The sequence below is a fragment of the Nuphar pumila genome, chromosome 13 (genome assembly GCF_984573655.1).
Source record: "Nuphar pumila chromosome 13, dmNupPumi1.hap1.1, whole genome shotgun sequence".
Classification (NCBI taxonomy): domain Eukaryota; kingdom Viridiplantae; phylum Streptophyta; class Magnoliopsida; order Nymphaeales; family Nymphaeaceae; genus Nuphar; species Nuphar pumila.
The window spans coordinates 101,662,041-101,687,764 of NC_143261.1; the positions used below are offsets into that span (position 1 = coordinate 101,662,041).

General features: G+C 36.6%; 1 protein-coding gene across 1 annotated transcript in view; it reads right to left on the reverse strand.

Moving 5' to 3' along the window:
* Window positions 1-974: 974 nt before the first annotated feature.
* Window positions 975-25,724, reverse strand: part of LOC149819511 (uncharacterized protein At1g03900-like) — a 34,668-nt gene continuing 9,918 nt past the window's right edge. The window contains exons 2-3 of the mRNA XM_089985325.1: window positions 1,308-1,601; window positions 975-1,200 (exon numbers count right to left, since the gene is read on the reverse strand). Of these exons, the coding sequence (XP_089841451.1) occupies window positions 1,135-1,200; window positions 1,308-1,601 (360 nt within the window). The 3' untranslated portion in view covers window positions 975-1,134. The remainder of the gene's footprint in view (window positions 1,201-1,307; window positions 1,602-25,724) is intronic.

A 25,724-nucleotide genomic window follows, 5' to 3' on the forward strand; every position in this document is an offset into this window, starting at 1 on the left:
TGAGTTTTGAATAGCCAAAAAAATTTGCACAAAAGTAGGATTCTAGAAATCCAGGTACTGACCTTGTCACACCTGAATTTTTACTGAGCATTCTTTTTTAAATATTGGTGAAATACTTTTAGCTTATTCAAAAAATATAAGTCATATAAAGGTTTTTTCTAAACCGTTAAAATAAGATTACTAATGGGAATGAATTTGAGCGCTTAGTAAAACAAATATCATATTTCATTCATTTCCGCAAAATATACGAGTTTTTACATCATAACTTCAAAATCTCAAAAGGTTCCACAAAAGGAAGAGGTGAGACTGTCTCTTCTTTATATTTGATTTGGCAGCTACCACTTTTCCAAACACAAACTCTCTTGGACTGGATCCTATTCAGGGTTAAGCCCTTGATCATGATCTAGAAATTGGTAAGCATCAAAAACACCTGGAGGTTGACAGTTTTTTTTAAGGAATAGTTTTTCTTTACTGCAAAAAAAGAAAACTGAAGGTTGACAGGCTGACTTCACAAGAACCCAGATGAAAATGAAACAGATTATGTGTCAAGTGCACACACCTGCACATACACACACACACAGGCTCTAAACGAGTCATTCTATTTCATGTTCACAGAGCGTGAACAATCCTGCTAATGCAAGGACGGGAACATTTGCTTAATCGAACAAAAGGACTCGAGAATCAGATGGTCATGGATGCATGAGGCAGTACCAATGCCCGTCTTCTTTGCAACCTTCATGCAATCAGTGCATTTTGCAACATTCCGATAAATTATTTGTTTTGTTGTATTTAACTTATAGATTGGTTAAAATGGTGAGAGAGCAACAGGGCAGATGCTAATGCTCAGTGGGAAGGAAAAACAGCATAGAAGGGGCAAAGCATTACATGTATACCAAACAGTCTTCAAGAGTATTCCTCAAAACGATAGCAAATAAAGAAATTAGCAGATTCTTTTGGTAAAGGAATTAGCACATACGAAAAAAAAAAGTAAAACCAACAAAACGGGTCGCACCTATCTGCAAAATGTGAAGCTCCTGTTCCGTATTATAGGCCACAGGGAGAAAGAAATCTCCTTGTTTCATTTTAGTGGCCATTTTCTCTGTTTAATTTGGTCTTGCGTACATGTTAACAATCTTAAAAGGCTGCCCATCCAGATGCAGTGCCCTTCTCTGCACCAGAACCGACCTGCGGAAGGCTTCTCTGCAGTTCCAAATAAACCATTAGCTTATCCTACCACTGTTAATTTCAGACATTGAAATGTGTGTGCAAGATCACATGAGAGAGAGAGAGAGCAGGGCAGAACAGACCTCAATCTTAGAGAAATCTGACAAAGGATCGGTATCATGCCTTGCACTTTCTTCGGAAACATGGAGACTCCCAGCATTATGCGCCATCCGAGCAGCAACAGGGCCATTGGGTGGTGGTGGAAGAGGGGACCTGATCTTGGGGGCATCACTTGGAGGAGGTGCAAGACATCCACCAGTTTTCCCTATGCCAGCTTTCACTGTCCCAGAAGCTCCACCTTGTATTCCAACAGCTGATAGCATGCCAGTTCCGGTGGATGGTTTGTTCTTCACATTAATCCGGATTGTTTCTCCTTCCTGATAGACCAACATTTGTTAATCCAAGGTCAGAAAACTAGGGGACTTGCCAGCACTGGAGCCTGGAGGAGCCGCAAACTGAAGTCAGTTGCTAATGGACCCATGCCAACAGGGAGGTTTATTATCACCTGGATGAGTGCTAATCCATTCGGACAACCGTTTGCCGGTTAGTAAGCATACCTTATGACTTACTATATAATGTTGACAGTTTTGCAGACTAGTAACCACCAAACCAACCCAAACTTCAATAGTTGCCATCAGAATGCAAACTGGATATTTTGAATGAGTAGCCTGCAGGAACCGTGCAATACCCTTCATGTTTCAGACTGATTCTACCCTAGCACCAACCACATACTTAGTGTCTTACAATTTCCAAAACCTATGGTATTCCTCCATATGGATGGAGTTGAGAAACGTTTCCAACTCCACATAGTTATGCATTTTTTTTTTCATTTGAACCTTAGACTCTATGATTTACCAGAATCTCTCTGGGAAATATCCCAAACTATGATGCGATGCAAGGGACTAGTTTCTTACAAGCTCTTCACAATATGAATAGCATCACCATCTAGCTTATCAAGAATAACTAATACAACACTTCCACACGCACTCTCTGATTCCCAGTGAACGATCAACCGAACTCAACTCAATACTTAACAGTAAGGTAGACAAGAAAAATGGGAACCAAAAAGTGGGGTGGTGGCACTGGCATTCCTCATATAGCAAATGCTTCCATTATTCTGCGATTCCAGAACATACAACACAACATGATCACAACTGTTATTTAAGGAAATTCCAAGGCACAAGAACGATCCAATATATTTGAAAAAAACTGAGATTTATGTCACAAGGACACTTCACTTAGCATGTGTATTCTGTACCGACACCACACGACACTTGGATACTTCATTGACATAGTCATACCAGTTTCACAGGCAGTCAACATTGTGTCATTAACTTTATTTATTTTCTTTTATGATCTTATTTACTTATTCACTAGTTATTTTTCTTTTAAAATTTGTCATCAATTACATTACATTTCAACTTCAACTTAGTTTCACTATTTAATGTTCCTGACTGTGGTGATTTAAAATTGTTGTTTTATACACACATACATACATCTATGTGTGTGTACGGCGTGAACCCATATCCTAATTTTGAAAATTATCGTATTGTACTAAGCATATCCGCATTGTGTCCCACACCTGCATCCATATCCATGTGACATAGACTGAGATATTTCCGAGTTTATGTTACCTATATTTTCGATATTTCTGAGTTTATGTTACCTATATTTACCTTTTGGCTCAACCCCAAATCAGAAAAGGAGTGCAGAAACATATTTACCCTAGGATCAATACCAACTCAAAGCATATTAGGAAAAAAAATGTAAAAGATAACCAACATGATGGCATGTCCAGGATAAGAAAAGTGTACTGATATCCCCAGTAATTAAAACGCTTACCATGGTGTTGCACTTCAGATACATGAAAGATCATAACAGGTCACTTTTGAATCCAGATATATGACAGAGCATACAAAGTTAGCAAATAACACAAGGAGCTACAGAACTTCGAGCTAAGGATGCATTTTGGCACATCGAACATTGTGAAAACAAAAATGGTATGTGTAGTTCTCCCAGTAATGCAACATCATAAATTGATAATATTATGTTGATGCATACAAATGACAAAAGAGAATTTATTTTCCACAAAATACATAAATAAATAGACATACATAAATACTGTTAAATCAGGGCTGCACCACCATAGAAGGAGAAGAAGAAGAGAGGAAAAGAAAGAGCCAGGAGAGGAGGGGATGCACAAATCCCTAGGCATGTTTCCCAATGTGGGACATGTGGGATGAATCCTCCTTTTTAATAATCTGTAACTAATTTGGTACAAGTACAATATTAACCCTTTCTTTAATACGCAACATAACATTTAAGTAAGGGGGTAAAACTAGAAGCAGAGAGTAATCATAAAATACATAGTAACACATGAATCTGAATCCAGATCCAATATCACGTCTCATTAGCCTACCTCAAGTTGTACATGGTAAGAATCATGGACAACTTGCTTTTTAAATACGAAAATCATTGTTTGCTCAGTCCCTGTCCAAACAAGTATGCCACTTTATCTTTTGTCCCAATAAATTTAGCTTCAATCTCACCATTTTCTATCTTGCTCTTGATGAAGTGTTGGTCGACTGCAATATGCTTTATTCTTCCATGTTGAATTGGATTAAGAAATATGTTAATCGACTTTGATTGTCATACAATAAAATGGAACTTGGTATTTTTTTATTCAAATCACTCAACAAGTATCTAATCCAGAATTACCGAAAACACCTATGGAATAGGGGAAGCGCGCTTCCCCGGGACGCGCTTTGGAAGCGCGAAACGCGGCGCTTCCGAAACGCGAGGGGAAGCGCAGGTTCAATTGAGGAAGCACGTCCCCCTTTAAAGGGGGACGCACTTCCTATTAAAGGGGTACGTGTTTCCCTTTAAAGGGGGATGCATACCCCGATAAAGGAGGATGCGTACCCCTTTAAAGGGGGGCGCTAATGTGGAAAGGACAAATTTGCTCTTTAAAAAGTATTTTATAAAACCTGTGAAAAAACAAAACCGAAAGGGGCTTAGGGTTTTGTTTTTTCACGTATCATCCGACTCCTCTCTCTCTCTCTCTCTCTCTCTCTCTCTCAAGTTTTCGGTGACCTCCGAGTTTCGGCGACCTCAAAAAAATCCGATGACCTCCTCCATCGGCTTCCGGCGATGAATCTGTTCAGGTACGCTAGCTGATCTCTTCTCTCACGCTCTATCTCGAATCTGTTTCGCCTCTCGAGTTTTTTTTTTTCCTTTTTTTTATGAGTTTTGTATCCGTTGGGTCCTCGATGAAAAGGGGACAACAAGAAGCAAGGGTTTGGTTGGAGGGCTCGACCAATCCCAACACGAAGCAAGGGCACACTGGGCGCAGGGTGACCTCCGACCACAAAGATGCAAAGGGAGAAGAGTTGATGGCGGTTGGGTTGTGCCAGCTGTGAGCTAGGGAGAGGAGGACCTCTGACCACCTGTCGCATGGCAAGTGTTGGTGGTTGTTGGGCATGTGTGTGTGTGTGGGGGGGGGGGGAGGGGGCTCGACAGAGACACACGAAGAGGGAGAAGGGTGGGGGAGGAGGCTCCAACAGGGATCACCACCGGTGGGTTGGGGCTTGGTGGAGGTAGAGATGGTGGTGTGTGAGGCGTGCACGCCGAGGGGGGTGAACCAAGAGGGTGAGAGAGTGAGAAGAGGGGGAGAAGAAAAAAAGAGAGAGAGAGAGGGTAAAAAAAAACACAAAGAGTGGGGGTCATAGATGGTGGTGGGTGCCTTATTGTATGGGTTGGATCCAACCAACTGAGATTGGGTATAAATGGGGGTTAGAGTGGTTTGGGGTTGGATCCTTATGGGTCCAACCCAAACCGAGTAGGTGAGAGGATGGTTTGGTGGAGGCTTTTGGTTTGGGTTGGATTCTTATGGATCCAACCCAAACTAGGTATTTAAGGGGCATAGTGGGTTGGGTCCAAATGATGTTTATTTTTTTGTTTTAATAATTGGTAAATTATGAGAGTAATGATTTCATTGATCCGTGTTCTTCACTCTCCATCCTTTGCTGTTAATAATAGTTTTTTTTTTTTTTAGGCTGATTCCTATCCTTTGCATAATTCTTTTGACTCTTTAAATTTCAGAAGTTGAATTTTTTCCGTATTACATGGAGTTATTCACTCTAAATGATGATCACTACTTAGTTTTTTAGTGTGTCTAGATTTCTAGATTAGCAAAAATGTATTTGTTGAGCCATCTGAGTTTTCACTTTCTGTGTTTAGAATTGTTGAGACTAAGATGTTTTTAGTAAATAAGTTTTTCTAAACTAGAGGTTATTTGAATCTTATTATTTAATGAGGGACCTAGGTGTAATTTTGTTCCTTAGACTATCTCTATTTAATATAGAGATTAGCCCTAATTCACCAGAACGCGTTCTCTTATTGTGCAGCCGTCTCTCTCTCTCTCTCTCTCTCTCTCTCTCTCTCTCTACCTCGGTTTCTGCGCATCTCACCATACTTTCTACATGGTATCAGAGCAGTCGACCTTGGGAGCGTGATCTCGTGCCCTGCGCCAAGTTCGAGTGATTACGGAAAAGGTGTGATCGATCTTTGTTTCGAAATAAGTGATACAGATCTGATAACATATCTGAGATCTGACAAATGTCATGACTCAGATCTGTAATCAGATCTAATGGTTATGGTGAATATATATATCCATGTTGATAAGTACGAGTGCTGTGCAAAAGTCGTGAAACTGATTCTATTTTGGCTATCGTGATTTATATTGCTGGGAGCAGCTGTTGTGAATACCTTTATCCATGTTGATAAATACGAGTGTTGTGCAAAAGTCGTGAAACTGATTTTATTTTGGCTGTCGTGATGTATATGGCTGGGAGCAGAAGTCGTGAGTTAAAAAAAAATTTCATGCTCATGTTATCGTTGGTTGTGCTCAGATTCTATTTGGTGAGCCGCTGTCATGATTTCTAGCCTTTGCGTGCTCATAGTATTGTTGGTCGTGCATCTAGGTGTTGTGTCGTGATTTTTTTTTCAGCAAGCAACTGGGTGTTGTGTCGTGATCCTTTTGACTCATCAAGCAGCTGGGTGTTGTGTCGTGATCCTTTTGACTCAGCTGGCTTGAAAGCAGCATGTTAATAAATTTTTTTTTTGGAATCAGCAGGCGTGATTCCCTGCGGTGTTGAAAAATATTCAGTTTGTGGGATCCTTGTCTTTTGACGTGGGATTCTGAGTTGAGTACTGCTGCTGGTTGTCGTAGTGGCGGATGGTTGATGGTAACACACGCTAAGTCGTGTTGGATGTGTGATCTTGATTTGCAACCTATAGCCATCCTTGGGTGAGGTGGAAGGTTTTGGTCAAGTTTCTTTAAAATTATATTTGAAGTCTGGATCTGAACAGTCGAAGGTTGTGTTTCTCAGATTTCATTGGTGAAGTCAAAACTTGATATAGTCTGGCTCGTAGTTGATTGTGGGTATGCGCGTGGGGTTGCTCCTGCACTTTGTGAATCAAGCCCATTAGTTTATATTATGGCTCAGGTGGTTAAATCAGATGCAGATTCCTCCAATGATTATGTAACTCTTAGCAGGGTTGAATATAACGAGCTCCTTGCTTTACGATCATCCAATTCGAAGTCTTCTGTTGCGGAGGTTGTGTGCTCGGCAGGTGATGGCCTATCTGGTCAAGGGGGTAGGTGGATCATTGATTCTGGAGCCTCTGGTCACTTGTGCGGAAATTCGAGCAACTTTTTGAGTTTAAAACCTGTGACAGGTCAAAAAGGGGTACGTCTTGTTGATGGTAGCTCTTCCCCAATTGTAGGGCAGGGAAACATGTCTATTACCCCTACTCTTCAATTGTCGTATGTTCTTCATGCTCCTTCGTTTCCACAGAATTTATTATCCGTCAGTCGAATGACAAAAGAGTTGAATTGTAGAGTGATTTTTGATCCTATGGGATGCACCTTTCAGGACTTGCTGACGGGGAGAAGGATTGGTGGCGGCTATGAGGAAGGTGGTCTGTATTACCTACACCAACCAAAGATTTCGGCCTATTTTGTTGTTACATTATCCTCAAGTCCTCTATTATGGCATCATCGTTTGGGTCACCTTCCAGTGACAAAACTTTGTCGTGTCATTCCTCATATACCTCCCTCAGTGTCTTTTCAGTGTGAAACATGTCAATTGGGAAAACATTGTCGAAGCGCTTTTCCCTCCAGTCAGAGTCCATCAAGTCAAGGATTGTTTGATCTTCTTCATGTAGATGTGTGGGGTCCGAGTAGGATTCTGAATAGGTCTCAGTGTCGTTATTATCTAGTTATTGTTGATGACTTCTCGAGACTATCGTGGGTGTTCCTGTTAAAAGATCGGTCTCAAGGTCCTGTCATTCTTAAATCTTTAATTGCAGAGATAAAAACTCAATTTGACATATGTGTTAAAATTGTTCGCACTGATAATGCTCTTGAGTTCAAATCCAAAGACTTACTTCAATTCTACTCTGTTAATGGGATTCAACCTCAATTTACATGTCCCCATACCTCCCAGCAAAATGGGGTGGCTGAGAGGAAACATAGACAAATCCTTAATGTTGCTCGGTGCCTTATGATTCAATCCAATATGCCTGCTACATACTGGGGCGATGCGGTTTTGACAGTCGGGTTTCTCATAAATCGCATGTCATCAAGTTTTGTAGAAGACCAGATCTCAATTCAAATTCTCCATCCAGAGGCTCCTCTCTTTCCTATCCCCCCTAAAGTTTTTGGATGTATGTGTTTTGTGCATAAGCTGGGTCCTGATCGAGATAAACTTGTTGCGCAGTCTATTAAATGTGTTTTCCTTGGGTATCCTAAGAACCAAAAAGGATATCGTTGCTATGACCCTATATCTCATAAAGAGTATGTCAGTGCGGACGTTACCTTCTTTGAGTCTATTCCTTATTTTTTGAGTACTACTCCAAGGTTACAGGAGAGTCAGGGTGATGTCTTTCCTCTGCCAATTCTCCCTTTTCCTTTAGAGTCGTTCACTCCAAAGCCTGTGGCTCCATCCTCTGGGGAGTCTCGATACAGAAACCCTCCTATAGTGTATACTCACAGGTTACCACCTACCTCCATGCCCCCATTATCTCCTTCTCCTGAGGCAAGTATCTCTGAGCATACTGAAGTTTCTGCTCTTGATGAGGATCTTCCTATTGCTCTGCGAAAAGGGAAAAGACAGTGCACCCTTCATCCCATTTCTCAGTTTGTTTCTGAAGTTAATCTTGGGGCTTCTATGAAGAATTTTATCTCGGCTTTGTCTGCCTCCTCTGTTCCGCTTCATCACAGTCAGGCTCTATTCGACCCCAAATGGATGCAGGCTATGCAGGATGAGATGGATGCCCTATGTTCTAGGGGCACTTGGGACTTGGTTGATCCTCCTACTCCTACTGATGCAGATATTGTTGGCTGCAAATGAGTATATACCATTAAATATAACTCGGATGGGTCAATTGAACGGTACAAAGCACGGTTGGTTGCAAAAGGATATACTCAGACTTATGGTGTTGACTTTTTTTAAACTTTCTCCTCAGTTGCTCGTCTTGGCACTATTCGTCGTGTTCTTTCTGTTGTTGTGCACCATGGATGGCCCTTGTTTCAGTTGGATGTCAAGAATGCCTTTTTGTATGGGGATTTGCATGAAACTGTCTACATGCAACAACCCCCAGGCTTCGAGGTTCAGGGGGAGTGTAAGAAGGTGTGCAAGTTGAAGAAGGCTATTTATGGTCTGAAGCAGAGTCCAAGGGCATGGTTTCACAAATTATTTGAGGTAATGTCGAGTTTTGGCTTTGTAGGTCAGCTTCAGATCACTCCTTGTTTATCAAGAAAACCAATGTTGGAATTGTTGTTATGGTGGTATATGTTGATGACATCATATTAACAGGGAGCAATGCCCAAGATATTTCTGCCACAAAAGATCATCTTCAGAAACACTTTGTTACTAAAGATCTTGGTCACCTTCGATATTTTTTGGGTATCGAAGTTGCAAGAAACAAAGAGGGCTTAGTGTTGTCTCAAAGAAAGTATGTGTTGGACTTATTAAAAGAGACTGGAATGCTAGGAGCTAAGCCAACTAATATTCCAATGGATTCCAAAACTCACATGTTCGATGAAAAGTCTGAGTATGTGGACAATGTCAGCTTTAGATCCTTGGTGGGTAAGTTGCTATATGTGACTGTTACTAGACCTGACATTTCATTAGCTGTGAGTAAAATCAGTCAGTTCATGGACAAACCTACAAAAGTTCACTGGGATGCAGCTATGATGGTTCTTCGGTACTTAAAGGCATCTCCTGGTAAAGGTCTGTTGTTTAAACGAAATCCATCTTTGGACGTTGTTGCTTACACTGACGCAGATTATGCAGGATCGGTTGAAGATAGGAAGTCAACATCTGGATTTTGTGTGTTTGTGGGAGGAAATCTTGTTACCTGGAGGAGTAAGAAACAAACCGTTGTAGCCAGGTCGAGTGCTGAATCTGAATACCGAGCAATGTCCCAGACTGCAGCTGAGATTATGTGGGTAAAATCAGTCTTGACCAAGCTTCAGGAGAAAGTATCCCTACCTATGTTGATGATGTGTGACAACAGGGCTGCTACATATATTGCCAACAACCCAGTGTTTCATGAAAGGACTAAACATATTGAAGTTGACTGTCACTATGTTCGCGACTTGGTTCAGGCTGGGTATATTTGCACCGATAATGTATCTTCCGAAGATCAAGTAGCTGATGTTTTTACCAAAGCCCTGGCGAGACCAAATTTCTCAAAGTGTTGTGACAAGCTGAGAATGATTGATATTTATGCTCCAGCTTGAGGGGGAGTGTTGAGACTAAGATGTTTTTAGTAAATAAGTTTTTCTAAACTAGAGGTTATTTGAATCTTATTATTTAATGAAGGACTTGGGTGTAATTTTGTTCCTTGGACTATCTCTATTTAATATAGAGATTAGCCCTAATTCACCAAAACGTGTTCTCTTATTGTGCAAACGTCTCTCTCTCTATCTCTCTCTCTATTGTGCAACCGTCTCTCTCTCTCTCTCTCTCTCTCTCTCTCTCTCTCTCTCTCTCTCTCTCTCTCTCTCTCTCTCTCTCTCTCTCTCTCTCTCTCTCTCTCGGTTTCTGCGCATCTCACCTTACTTTCTACAAGAATAAAAAATGACTTCAAATTAATTACTACAAGTATTAGGCTAAAGGTAATTTGTCCATGGGTAGTAAGAATTGGTACTTGATGTGCTGCATAATCGAGCTCTTTTGTTATCTACATTCTTTTTTATTGTCATCCATTTGTCCTTGTGAACTTGTCTCAGTATAAAGACAACCATATATGTTTTAATGGTCTTAATCAATTGAGACTTGAGAGTTGAGAATCTGAAATGCATATTTTTGTCTCAGATTACATTTAATTTACCTCACCCAATTCCCATTCAGTGTCAATCTGAATTTTGTCTTTCTTCATTGTGATGTTGTCTTTGTTTAACAATTTTTCATAAATGCAATCTTTTGAAAGAACTTTCTTTCTTTTTCTCTTTTTCGTTTTTTAATTTTGGCTGCTTCATCATAATATATTATAGATAGATCTTTCATTTCTATGAACGATGCTTATTTAAAATTTTAAAGTGTTTTAGGTTTATTCTTATACTTTTATGATGCATGTATATTTGCCTGTTCTTTGCTTCATTAATGACCATCAGAAGCTATGATCACAATAATTATGATGACGATGATGATTCTTTGTATAATTTGGACTTGGAGCATGAATCGTCTAGTGGTGTTGGGAATGACAATGCAAGAAAGGGCAAGGGTCTTCTGATTGTCCACAGTTTGAGGACAAAAAAGAAAATTGTTTTGACGAGAAAGATGAAAAAGAATATGACTTGGATGACTACTATTTTGAAGATGACCAAAATGATGAACCACCTAGCATGCATAAAACAACTGTCCTATGACGTCATGCATAAAACAAAAGAAGTGTGGGCAAGGAAAGCAAGGTGGAACCTAGGTTTTTATGTGCAGGCACTGCAAAAATATTTATCATGGGTCATATACTCGAGTTTTTGCACATCTCATGGGATCTCCAAAGGGACAAAGTGTTGGGATTGCCTTTTGTCCTGTAGTTGCAAAAAAATGTAGAATTGGCAAGAAAAATTAAGAGGCAAGTTCGACGAGTGGAGGTTTCATCAAGTGCATTTGAGTTAAGGAGATCAAGAATTGATAAACCGAAGAAGCCTATTAGTATGCCTACATCATCTAGTGAAAGCCGAAACACAGTTGATATTCGTGATACCTTTAAAAAGGTAGAAAGAGATGATATAGATCATAAAATTATCAGATTTTTGTGTGCAAAATTGCAAATGGCATACCTTTCAATGTTCTTTGATCACCATATTGAGAAGAGATGATATCTGCAATTAGTAAAGTGCCTGGATATAAACCCTCATCATATGAAAAAACGCGAACAACGTTGCTTGACAGTGAGAAAGAGTGTTCACAGGGAGTTAAATGAATTTTGAGAAAAGTTTGAGGAGTTTGGAGTTTTTATTGTCTCGGACGGTTGGACAAATATCAAGAACAAACACTTGATAAATATACTTACATCAAACTGTTTTGGCTCGATGTTCTTATATGCAAGCGATTTTTCTAATGTGCAACAGTCAGCTGCAAACATTGTCGAGTTTTTGAAGACGGAATTTAAACTTGTGGGGCCTTCTAATGTAGTGCAAGTGATTACAGACAATGCAGCAAATTGAAAGTTAGCAGGTGAAGAATTAAAACAAACGTATAAGTATATTTTTTAGTCACCTTGTGTTGTGCACACACTTAATTTGATCTTTAAGGATTTGGCACATGAGTTTCATTGGTTGGGAGAAACATATTTGTAGAGTAAAGAAATTGTGAAGTATATCACAAATCATTCAAAAGCACTAGCAATCCTTAGAAGCAATGAAAAATTAGAGCTAATAAAGATTGTAAAAACAAGGTTTGCTTCACATTATACTACTTTGAAGTGCTTGCTTGATATAAGGGAGAGCTTGAGGCTCACAGTAATTTCAGATAGATGGAGCGAGTCGAAGCAATCATGCACGGATGAAACTATGAAAAAAAGGTTGTTACAACAGAAACAACTGTTCTTGATGAAGAATATTGAGATTCTATACGTTAAGCATTATTGATTACAAAACTCATATATAATATGATTAAATTTTGTGATCAGGAAGGCCCTATAATTGGTGAAGTGTATGAAGGCATGGATAACATGTTGAGGAAAATCAAAGACAATCTAAAAGGACAATCAGATTTGTACGAAAAGATTCATAAGATTGTCTCAAATAAATGGGATAGAATGAATGTGCCTCTCCATAGTCTAGCCCACATACTTACTCCAAAATATTACGAGTCAGAGTATCTCAAGATCCCAGCAGCAAGAGCGGTCAAACAAGTTTTTCCTGGTAAAAATTTTATTCTATCTATTTAATAAAGTTTAAAGTTTAATGATTTAATTATTTTATTATTTCATTTGCATTTTCTTGTTATAGTTATTAAACATTTTGTTTTAGAAAAGGATAATGATATCTTAGACAGTGTAATGCTCACGCTTAAAGTCATATCTGCTGGAAATGAAAAGCTCTCTACACTTTATAGGTCACAACTTGTGGCTTTTGCATCAAGAAGTGAAAGATTTAGCCGAAATACAGCAAGAATAGATACATTGAATCCTATAATGTCGGTGCTTAATTGGTGGTGTTTTTATGGTGGTGATACACCTGAATTGAGAGCATTAGCCATTAAGGTTTTATCTCAACTTATTCGCACATCTTCTGCAGAAAGAGCGTGGAGCACCTATAGTTATATTCACAATGTTAAAAGAAATAGGCTCAATGAAGATCGTGTTGATACCTTGATGTATATTCATTCCAATCTTCAATTGATTGACAGGTATAATTAAACTGTGTTGTACTTTTGTTTTGGTATTTTTTTTCTCTTTTTTTATCATTGATTGTTTATTAGCATTCATATTTTATACTCTTGTTATAAAAGGGTGCAACAATCGCTACAAAGAAGGGCCTAGTCGAAAATGGTATATCAATCCAAAACTTCTTATTGTAGAATAAAATACGTTGAGATTAGAGGACATGCGTTGGAGAGATTTGGATGATAGTGCACAACAATCAAGCACTATTTTTAAATCCAAACCCAAAGATGCACAACCAAGAGCTTCATTACCTCCAATAATCATACGTACAAATGAAGTTGAAGATGATACAAATCAATCAAACTGAGCTAATAGAACTGCAGATATACAAGAGTGACCACCAGTTCCTCAAGGCCAGATTGATCGTTTATTTAGCAGGAGACCTAGGCAAGGTATGTTGATCTTGTGTTTTTTATTTTTACTTTTTTCTATATATGTATTTTTTATATTTTAAATTAAGGTTTTTAAACATTTTTATTTTTTAACATATTCATTATAGGAAATGAAAGAGCAGAAGGCATGGTCGTGGAGGACAAGAAGCACGTGATGATGCAGAAAGTTCTCGATATATTAATGAACTATTGAATTCTTAATTATTCTTTTGATGATGTAGTTGAAGTAGTCCAACTTAGAAACTTTTATATTACTTTTTTTGTCTTGGTCTTGTAATATTTTGTTGGTCTGATATGTACTTTTATTTTGAACCTTGTATGATGAAGTGAAGTAGTGGATTATGTTAATTTTAAGTTTATAGTTTAGAATTTTATAGCTTATAATTTACAGTTTAGAACTTTATAGCTTAAAAATTTAACCATATCTCTATGTAATCTTTGAGTTTATTGATTTCTCATTTTCTATGTTGCAGAGATCACAAGATTTACAACAATCAAGTCATTTGATTCTTTCATTGAAAAAGGTATGTTTCTTAATCAAATTTATAAGTTTTCTTAATGCATTATTTAGTGTTTGCATGCATTTGTTAAATGGTTGCAACAGGAATGTGAATTATGATCTTATCTTGATGTATTTTTTTTTCAATGCATGAAAGTTGCAAATGATGCATTTGTTAGATAATTGCAACTTATATTATTTATTATCTTAGATACATGTTTTATTTTGTCAATGATAACATAAATCTTATTTTTTGATAAAATAAATGTATATAATTACATTTTCGCTTCCCTTTCGATTCTTATTCGTTTCTCATTCAAATCCTATGGCGCTTCCTTCTTTGCTTCTTAGGTCGCTTCCGGTTCGCTTCTTAGGTCGCTTCTGGTTCGCTTTCGAGACGCTTCCTAGGTCGCTTTCGAGACGCTTCCTGGTTCACTCCTAAGTCATCCCGCACTTCCCGCTTCCTAAAATTTTAGAAGTGCCTCGCTTCCTGCTTCTGCTTCCCGTATCGCTTCCCGGTCCCGCTTCCTCGACTGACAACTCTGAGCTAATCTAAGTTTATCTCTAAGAAGGTTGTGGTCATAGCTCGATATTCAACTTCTGTGCTGGAATGAGCAACTGCCTTTTGCTTCTTACTCCTCAATGAAACTAAATTTCTCTCAACAAAGACACAATACCCTGAAATTGACCTTCATTCATATGAATCCCATGGCCAATCTGCATCGGAAAAGGCCATTACTGTAAGCATCTCTTCATTTCTATCTATTTTCTTGTAAAAGAGCCCATCTCCAAGTGTACCTCAAAGTTACCTAAGAATCCTTTTAACGGCCTCCACATGACTTGTTCGTGGACAATCCATGTAATGTGAAACCTAATTTACTGCATAAACAACATCTGGCCAAGTGAAAGTAAGATATTGAACCATACCTACAATGCTCCTATATTTGGTAGGATCATCATATATTTCTCCTTCGTCATAACTGAGTTTTTGATGTAGTGGGTCAGGAGTCAACAAGGGCTTGCAATATCTCATACTGCCTTATTCAACAGATCAATGATATACTTGTGTTGGGTCAACACTAGAGTGATGTAAAAATGTCTTCAAAGAGATAATATGCATACAAGCACTAATTCCTCACAAGAGATGTGCACAAAGGCACCCAAAGAACGCTTGAATAATTATGCAAAAAAAGCATAAAAGTAGCACACACATGCACAAAGGCATAAAAATAAATCTCTTTATTGAAATGCAAAGGAGCTTGAGGTCTCACACTAAAAGAAAAACTTATATGTACAAGGGGAGAACCCCTATTTATAAGAACCAAAGAGGGGCCCTTGGAGGGGCTCCAATATAGTCGTTGGAGCCCCTCCAACGGTCACTGGGCCCAACGACTAGATTGCCCCCCCAATGCAAGTACAAGAAAAGTAAAAAGAAAAAGAAAGAAAAAAATAAAGAAAATAAAAAGTACAATCATATTCCTATTGGAATATGCATAAAATGTGAAAAGTCTAAATTACCCTTTAACGGGTTTAGTAAATGGTATATATATCTATATATATACATAGAGATACATATATATATATAATATATATGTATATGTATATATATATATAATAGGAATACATACACCCCCCTCAAACTTACGGTGTGATGACCGCAAGTTTGCCAAGAAGAAAATTAAATCTAGGAGAGCAGAGCGCCTTAGTGAAGAAGTCAACCAGTTGATACTCGGATGTCACATATGGGAGATCGATGACCTTCTTCACGTATTCTTCTCGGACATAGTGGCAGTCCATCTCGATATGCTTCGTGCAGTCATGAAAGGTGTGGTTCTTGGCAATATATATCGTACTCTTGTTGTCGCAACATAACTTTGTTGGTTCTTGAATGTGAACTCCCAGATCCTCTAGTAAGCGACGAATCCATACTATTTTCATGGTTGTAGATGTCATGGCTCGATACTCGGCTTCGGTAGAGGATAGAGACACCTTTTGTTGTTTCTTGCATCTCCAAGAAACCAATGATTCTCCTAAAAAAATACATAAACCAATGGTGGAGTGACGATTATTAGGGTCACATCCCCAATCAGAGTCAGTATATGCAATTAAATTTAACTCAGAAGATGAAGAAAGAAAGATTCCCTTATTTATTGTCCCCTATATATATCTGATGATGCGAAGAACGGCACTCATGTGTATCGATGTAGGGGCATGTTGGAATTAATTGGCGATATGAACTGCGTGAGATATATCGGGCCTGGTGATGCTAAGATACATCAATGATCTAACCAGTTGTCGGTAAGGAGTGGAATTGTCCAGAGGAATCCCATCATCAATTTTCATCTTTGATCAAACTACCTTTGGGGTTTTACAAACTTTGTCATCAGTAATACCTGACATGTCAATGACCTCACAAGCAAGTTTAGTTTGGGATAAAAAATATCCTCTATGAGAAAAGGCAGCTTCAATGCCTAAAAAATACGTCAGAAACCCTAAGTCTGACATCTCAAATTTTTCTGTCAATGCATGCTTAATTCTTTTTATTATCTTGACATCATCACCTGTAATTAACATATCATCAACATATAATAGCAAGATTACAATTCCTACATCAGATTTCTTCACAAATAGGGCAGTGTCAGTATAGCAAGAGATAAATCCATTTTCTGTCATTAAATTGTTAAAACGGTCATACCAAGCCTTGGGAGCTTGTTTTAAACCATAGAGCATTTTTCGTAAGCGAATAACTTTTTCGTTAGGACAATTCATTCCAGGAGGAGCATCCATGTAAACTTCTTCATTTAAATCCACATTTAAAAATATATTTTTAACATCTATTTGCTATATGTTCCACTTTTTAATTGATGCAATGGTAATAAGACACCTAACGGTAACCATTCATGCAACAGGAGCAAATGTTTCATCGTAATTTATCTCATATTATTGACCATAACCCTTAGTAACTAGATGAGTTTTATATCGCTCAAGAGTCTCATCACTCTTGGTTTTGACCTTAAAAACCTATCTACACCCTATAGTTTTCTTACCTTTGGAAAGATCTTGAAATTCTCATGTCTTAGCCTTTCTAAGGGCTCTAAGTTCATTTTCCATGGCCACTATTCATTCATCACTCTTTGGGAGAGGAGTCATAGGATATGAACCTAGAAGGGGGTTTCCTATTTCTCTCTATTCTTTGCGAACTTTCATTACTTAATGTAGTTGTTTCATTAGGCTCAGTATATTTTTCTATAGCACTTCTAAAACTATTTTTGTCTCCATGTGTATAGGTGATCGGCTCCTTGTATGTTATATCATCAATCTCTTGATAGATAGATGAATGAGGAAAGTTGTTATTTTCTTCTACTTCATTATTACTAAGATTATTTTGTGTGGACTCTTCATCACTAATGTCATCATCTCTAGATAATAGATCAAATAGGAAAGAGTAATCTACATTTTCCTCATGAGATTCATATATTTCAAACCCACTAACATTTTCTAGAAAACTTATATTTCTAGACACATACAATTTATCGTTTTCAACATCATAACATCGAAACCCTTTATGAGTTTTGGAGTATCCAAGAAAAGCACATGGAATGACCTTTGGTGAAAGTTTATCATTCTTTCTTATCTGTAAGAACAAAACACTTGCATCCAAAAATTCATAACCTACTATAATCAGGGTATCTTTTATACAAAATTTCAAATGGTGAAACTGTTAGAAAGTGACTTTGAATACTTTAGGTTCGATAATGAACCCATACACATGCACATTAAGTGCGAATATACCCATTCAAGGGAAGAACACAAGCACATCATGTGCTAATACATAAACCCATAAAAGGGGTAAATATGACATAAAGTCATAAGTTGAATATTATTGAAGAAATAAGAAGAAGAGGGTAAAAAACCCTATACAATGGAGCATAAGCTCCTCCAAGGAGTCAGAGAATTACAAGGGGAAAGCCCCTATTTATAATACAAGTAAGGAGCCACTTAGGGGGCTCCCAAAGGTGTCGTTGGGAGCCCCCAACGGTCACATTTGTGACCGTTGGGGGCTCCCCAACGACTCTTTGGGGAGCCTCCCTAGGTGGCGCAAACCACTAAAAAAGAGAAAAATAAAAGTAAAAATTACAAACATATTCCAAATGGAATATGCGTAAAATTGTGAAATGACTAAACTACCCCTATGCCTATAAATAGAAAAATATATATGTTATATATATAATTAGGATAATATATATGCATATATACCATATATGAATATGTATTATCCTTTATATATATAAAATATATATATATAAGATTACATAAGTTGAATGATACATTTTAACACCCCCCCTCAAACTTTGCGTGGGGGAACGAAAAGATTGAAGAAAGCAGGAGGAAGACTCACAAGGCTTCAAAAGCCTTCCGTACGAATGCCATTGCAAATGTCTTCCTCCAACGTCTTTAACGATGAGCACCTTCCATGATTTATCCAAGGTACTTCTTTTCCTCTTATCTTCAAGATCCTGTGGAACAACAACAAAGAAACAAATAAAACATATCTTTGCACTTTACTCAATTGGAACATTTCTAACAAGCTTAATTGAAACCATATCGGATGACACATCCGCAAAACAATAGTGCAAAAATATAACTTATGCATAGAAATTTGAAGCACATGATAGGATAATTATTTTAGCATGAAAAGTAAATTTAGAAAACCAAAGTTTCAAAATCATACATCATGTTAAAGAGTGAGCGGAAGCAAATTATACAGAAATGAATTGCAAGAATGCATGAATGCATTATGCATTTATAAGGCCCATCATTGGACAATCACAACCCCATAATGGGAAATAACAAAATGGTCCACTAAGAGACACCACAATAAGCCTACGAAGAGACATAAGCTATATATGCTTTAATGAAAGAGGGCCTTAAAAGGCCATAATGAGCATATGCATATACTATCATGAAATGAATTAATACTTAAATAAAATCATTAATGAACATGCATTAAATATGTAATGAAGTGTCAAACCAGAGAAACGAAGTCTCAAAGCATACTTTAGACAAAATAAACACAAGAGTTCACAAGGTTTTAAATTCATTTACGAGGCAAAACGAAGAGTGTTATTTGAGTAGAGAATCTTACCCATTTAGGAAAATCTCACTCAATTGACAAAAAACACATTTTGCATACAAAAGTGGCCAAAAAACCATAAGCACTTAATATATAGATTAAATGCCAAAAAATCAACTTGATTTTAAAATATACATATCAAAAATATGATTCACTTGAATACCTTAAAACACAAGTCATGAATGAAATTTTGCAAATTTCAACAATAGTTCATCCATTACAAACAACTACCTCATTAGTCCTCCAAAACCCATAAATCAAGTGTATAAGCTACTAGATCAAGAATATAAATATAATGTCATTAAAGGCCAAAGACACACACAAAGGTGTGCAAATGAATCTCTTGTCTACATATAATAATACTTGAAATGAGTGCATCTACGACAAGAACAAGAGAATACACGCCAACATGGACCAAAAGCATCTCTTGTCTACGTAAAAATACACTCAAAACCAAGTATGTTCAGCTACTATAACAAGAGTAACAAGCCAACTATGGGCTAAAACACAATACATCTCTTGTCTACATAAGATGGCACTTGAAATGAGTGAAATAAGCCAACCATGGGCATACATCTCAGCGACTAGAACAAGGACACAAACGCCAACATGGACTAAAATCACACACCATGGTGTGAATCAACGTGCCTTGTCTACATAAAATAACACTCAAGACAAGTGTGTTCAGCTACTAGACCAAGAGAGCAAAAGCCAACAAAGGGCTACCAACACACGAAGGTGTAATAAAATTCTTGTCTACATATGATGACACTTAGATAAGGGGCATAAAAGGAGAAGACTTTTGAGGCAATAAAACTTGTAATGACAAACATATAAATAAAACATTGAAACAATATTCTTCAAAAAAAGAATACCCATAACAATATCATTTTGAAATAAAATGTGTGAATATACCATGTGAAAGTATCTTCAACAAGATACTTTAGTCGATAACGCAATAACCTTGAGAATAAATGTGTGAACATACACACCCAAGAACACTTGTGCACAACAAGCACAACACACGGAATCACAAATGTGCAAATGCACTCATAAGATTCATAAACAACTAAAAAGGTTGGGCTATAATCCCAAAAAATTGATTTTAATATACCTTAAAACATTTAAGGTTTTAAACATCATATATCCATCACATTTATATATAAATAAGAGCATCCATAAGATCAATGGCCAACATTAAACTAGTGACACACTCATATACCAAATCAATTTAGAGTCCCTAGGTACCCATAACTCACCTCAACCACCATCTATAATATGGTAAGTGGACAAACTAAAATGACATAACAATGAGTGACACACTCATAATTAGAGATCATATATCAAATCATTCTAGAGTCCTAAGGTGCCCATAACTCACCTTAATCACCATCTATAATATGGCAAGTGGACAATCTAGAATGATATAACACGAGGTGCCCATAACTCACCTCAACAAACATCTCTAATAAAACAATAATAAGGCCAAACAAGTGATGCATTAAATAACATGTGATGGACAAATATAAATGCCACAAAAAGGCAATAAATACTTTAGGAATCATTTTTCAAAGAAAAGAGGACCGATTAAAAATTGAATCAAAGGTCTAATATAATCAATCACAATAATATGCTTTATAACAACAATTTTGCATAAATCCGAATTATGCTTAATCTTCAAAAGAAGTCATTTATACAAAAAAGACTTATTATGCAACTAACACAATTTATGAAATATTTAAGCAACATCATGCGTAAGAACCGATTTGGAAAAAGTCAAAAACAAGCCTCAACTATGATAGATATAAAGTGCAATTAAATGCACACCAGATGATAATAGATACACTTTTATGCAATGCAAGATTTTTAAATGACAATAATCTTGAATGAGCAAATAACAAACTTAGGCCAATATAGGCATTCATAAAGATGGTGAAATTTGAAAATCTTATGAAATCCACTATTGTAACTTAAAAAATGATGCTCACAACCAATCTTATCACAACAACCATGAAATCTTCATAAAAGAGTATATACTCATAAGAAGATTATAAGGACCGAAAGGCTCCTTAAAGAGAGCTCAAAAAACACACAAAATTCCCAAAGAAGGGGGAAACTCCACTAAAGTGGGAGAAATCCCAACAAAGAAGAATAATAGATTTATTAAAAACCTTATGATAAAGTAAGATTGTATTATGGCATAAATCTATAAAATTAAACATTTATCGAGGAAAAATTCAAAACTCTTAAATTTTATCAAAAAACATGACTTAATAGATTATTACCAACTCCTAATGCAATAAGTACGCAACAAACATTAGTGAAGACCATAAATTTTATAATGAGACAAGCTCTTTAAATCAAATTGAAAAATCTTTTAAGAGTATAAAGATGCAAAGAAAATCACCATATTCCATAATACTATTTTAAAACTTAATTCAACCGAAAAAAAAAACCTTCTTAATTAAATGTTGCTCATATAAAAAGGACACATTAGGAAAGTGAATCAAAACTTATTAAGGAATTTTTCATATATGTCAAGCATTTTTCAAAAAAAAACTACACCTCACAAACATTTTAATCTTAACATACCTTTCTTTAAAGACTTACCATTCATATAAAAGGTATTCTTATAAACAAAGTTAGGTTTAAAATATAAATTCAAAGCTCCAATGGTCATAAATTTTTACCGACTTATTAAAGCAAGTTTTGAGCAATCATATATCTAATTTTTCGTCAAACAAGTTATCATTTAAAAATTTTCAAAGAAAAACATACAAAAAAGTATGTATACGAAAAATATTCAATAGAGTATCAATTAACTCAAATTTTTATAAAAAGACATAATGACAAAGAGTACACATAAAAAAAACATATTAAATTCTTCATACAATACTTAAAGAAATAGAATGCATACCGAATAACTTTAAGAAAGAAAAGAGAGAGAAATGAATACTTCACCATTTTTCTTTAAAAATTTCTTGAATACCACGCTTCCCGATGCACCAAAGAGCAACTCGACCTCAACCGAGCTCTGATACCATGTTAGAAAGTGACTTTGAATACTTTAGGTTCGATAATGAACCCATACACATGCACATTAAGTGCGAATATACCCATTCAAGGGAAGAACACAAGCACATCATGTGCTAATACATAAACCCATAAAAGGGGTAAATATGACATAAAGTCATAAGTTGAATATTATTGAAGAAATAAGAAGAAGAGGGTAAAAAACCCTATACAATGGAGCATAAGCTCCTCCAAGGAGTCAGAGAATTACAAGGGGAAAGCCCCTATTTATAATACAAGTAAGGAGCCACTTAGGGGGCTCCCAAAGGTGTCGTTGGGAGCCCCCCAACGGTCACATTTGTGACCATTGGGGGCTCCCCAACGACTCTTTGGGGAGCCTCCCTAGGTGGCGCAAACCACTAAAAAAGAGAAAAATAAAACCGAAAAATAAAAGTAAAAATTACAAACATATTCCAAATGGAATATGCGTAAAATTGTGAAATGACTAAACTACCCCTATGCCTATAAATAGAAAAATATATATTTTATATATATAATTAGGATAATACATATGCATATATATCATATATGAATATGTATTATCCTTTATATATATATAATATATATAAGATTACATAAGTTGAATGATACATTTTAACAGAAACCTTATTTAAATTTTTGGATGGAAGACGATTGATGAGATAGACAGACGCAAGAGCCGCCTCCGCCCAAAATCTTTTTGGAACGTTTTGAGAAATAAGTAAGGTCCTAGATGTCTCAATGATGTGTCTATGTTTTCTTTCGGCCAAACTATTTTGTTGAGATGTTTTGGAACATGATTTTTGATGGATTATCCCATGTTTTTCAAGATGACTCTTAAATTCATTTGAGAGATATTCTCCTCCGAAATCGGTTCTAAAAATTTCTAATTTTTTGTCAAATTAATTTTTAATTATCATATGATAGGTTTTAAAAGTTGAAAAAACCTCATGTTTATGTTTGAGAAAGTATATCCAAAAATATCTAGAATAATCATCCACAAAGATCACATAACATGCAAACGCTCCTTTTGAGATAACGGGTGTCGGTCCCTAAACATCCGAATGAACAAGTTCAAATGGTTTTGTAGTAAACATAGATATTTGATAAAAAGGCAAACTTCTCATTTTTTTTCAAGAGTGCAATCATTACAAGTGAAATTATTTTTACATAGATGTTTGGCAAAAGGTAAATAAGAAATTTTGGTAACATTGGGATGCCCAAGTCTTTTGTGCCATACATTAATGTTTTTATGTTGTACAACATTACAAAAATGATTCTTTTGAATATGAAGAAAGTCCACATAGTATAGATCTCCCTTCGTAGAGCCTTCCCCAATCAACTTCTCGGACCGGCGATCATGTATCTAACATTTATTAGATGGGAATTTTATATCACATTCATGGTCTGAGAGTTGAGAGACCGAAAGTAAATTTAAATTTAATTTTGGTATAAATCTAATTTTAGGGATATAAAAACTTTGTTCTTCAAAATTTTTGATTTCAAGAGAAGTGCCATCCGCGGTTGAAACAAAAGTTGGAGAGGAATTTTTTAAATATTCGGAAAGAGAATAAATATTTAGAGACATGAAAAGAGGCACCCGAATCCAAAAGCCAAGAAGTCTTACTGGGAGGAGAGAAGGTAGACGTAGCCGCTCCGAAAATTGCCCCCTTGAGAAGTGGTTGAAGTGCTTCCACAATTTGATACAAAGAAAGAGCTTCATTTGAAGATGATAAACTTTCTTCCTTTTGGGGTGGAGATGTGGTAGCCATAGCTAGCAACTTCCTCCATTTTGGGCAAACCGGTTTGATGTGTCCCGGTTCCTTACAAAAGTGGCACACAATCTTGCTATAGTCTATTTTACCTCCTTGATTTTGATTTTTGAAGTGGGGAGGTTTGTAGGTTCTCAAATTGTTCTCCGGTCTTGAAACGACATTTACACCATCATTTTCTTCTTGGTTGGAGGATGTTGCAAGGACACTTGGATTATTTTTGCTTATACCCATACGGGTTTCTTTCCCACTTAATTTGGTAATAACATCCTCAAGAGAAGGGAAAGTGAAGGAGGAGAGAAGGGAGGATCGTATTTGTTTGAATTCGGGTCTAAGCCCATTTAGAAAATTGAAAAATCGATCATCCTCCAATTGCTTATGCCTAAGCTCAATGGTTTCACCACTCCATTTGGGTTCAAGCATAGCAAGTTCATCCCAAATGGATGACAATTCCGCAAAATATTCTCTAATAGTCATTTCATTTTGTTGGAGGGTCAAGGCCCTTTTTTGAAGATAATACTTGTGAGATAAATCTCTTGAAGTATACATCTTTTCAAGATATTGCCAGGCTTGAGAAGCTTTTTTTAATTTTATGATGTTGGCATTGATCTTTGTCTCAACGGATGAGAAAATCCATGATAGGATTTTAAAATTTCTCATCTGTCATTCCTCATATTTCTTGGAATAGTCTTCAAGAGCTTTATTTCTTTCTACGCCTTCAAGAATTTTTATTTTTCCTCCTTCTACCAAAGTAATCTTTGGTTCCGGTTCCAGTATTGAGACTTGAACATATCCCCAAAGCCCTTTACCCTTGATATGGGCTTTCATATTTTTGGCCCAAACATGATAATTTGAGTCATTCAATTTGAACCCAAGAGAGAAGTGTGAATCCTTTTCCCCCATTTGAGAAAAGGAGAAAAGAAATTCTTACCACAAAAAGGGTTCCTTGGAACTTACTTGATGAAGTATGCTTCTTGATGAAAATGGCAAGAGGTCTTCACGCCGAAATCCAAGAGAGAGTGGAGTGCACAACTTTTGAGGTGCACGATGAAATGAAGTGGCACACTATTCACTTCTATAATAACCAAGCTCTGATACCATGTAAAAATGTCTTCAAAAAGATAATATGCATACAAGCACTAATTTCTCACAAGAGATGTGCACAAAGGCACCCAAAGAACACTTGAATAATTATGCACAAAAGCATAAAAGTAGCACACATGCACAAAGGCATAAAAATAAATCTCTTTATTGAAACGCAAAGAAGCTTGAGCTCTCACACTAAAAGAAAAACTTACATGTATAAAGGGACACCCCCTATTTATAAGAACCAAAGAGGGACCCTTGGAGGGGCTCCAATCTAATCGTTGAAGCCCCTCCAACGGTCACTAGTATGACTGTTGGAGGGGCGCAACGACTAGATTGGCGCCCCCCAATGCAAGTACAAGAAAAAGTAAAAAGAAAAAGAAAGAAAAAAATAAAGAAGAAAAAATAAAATGAAATAAAAAGTACAAGCATATTCCTATTGGAATATGCGTAAAATGTGAAAAGTCTAAATTACCCTTTATCGGGTTTAGTAAATGATCTCTCTCTCTCTCTCTCTCTCTCTCTCTCTCTCTCTCTCTCTCTCTCTCTCTCTCTCTCTATATATATATATATATATATATATATATATATAGAGAGAGAGA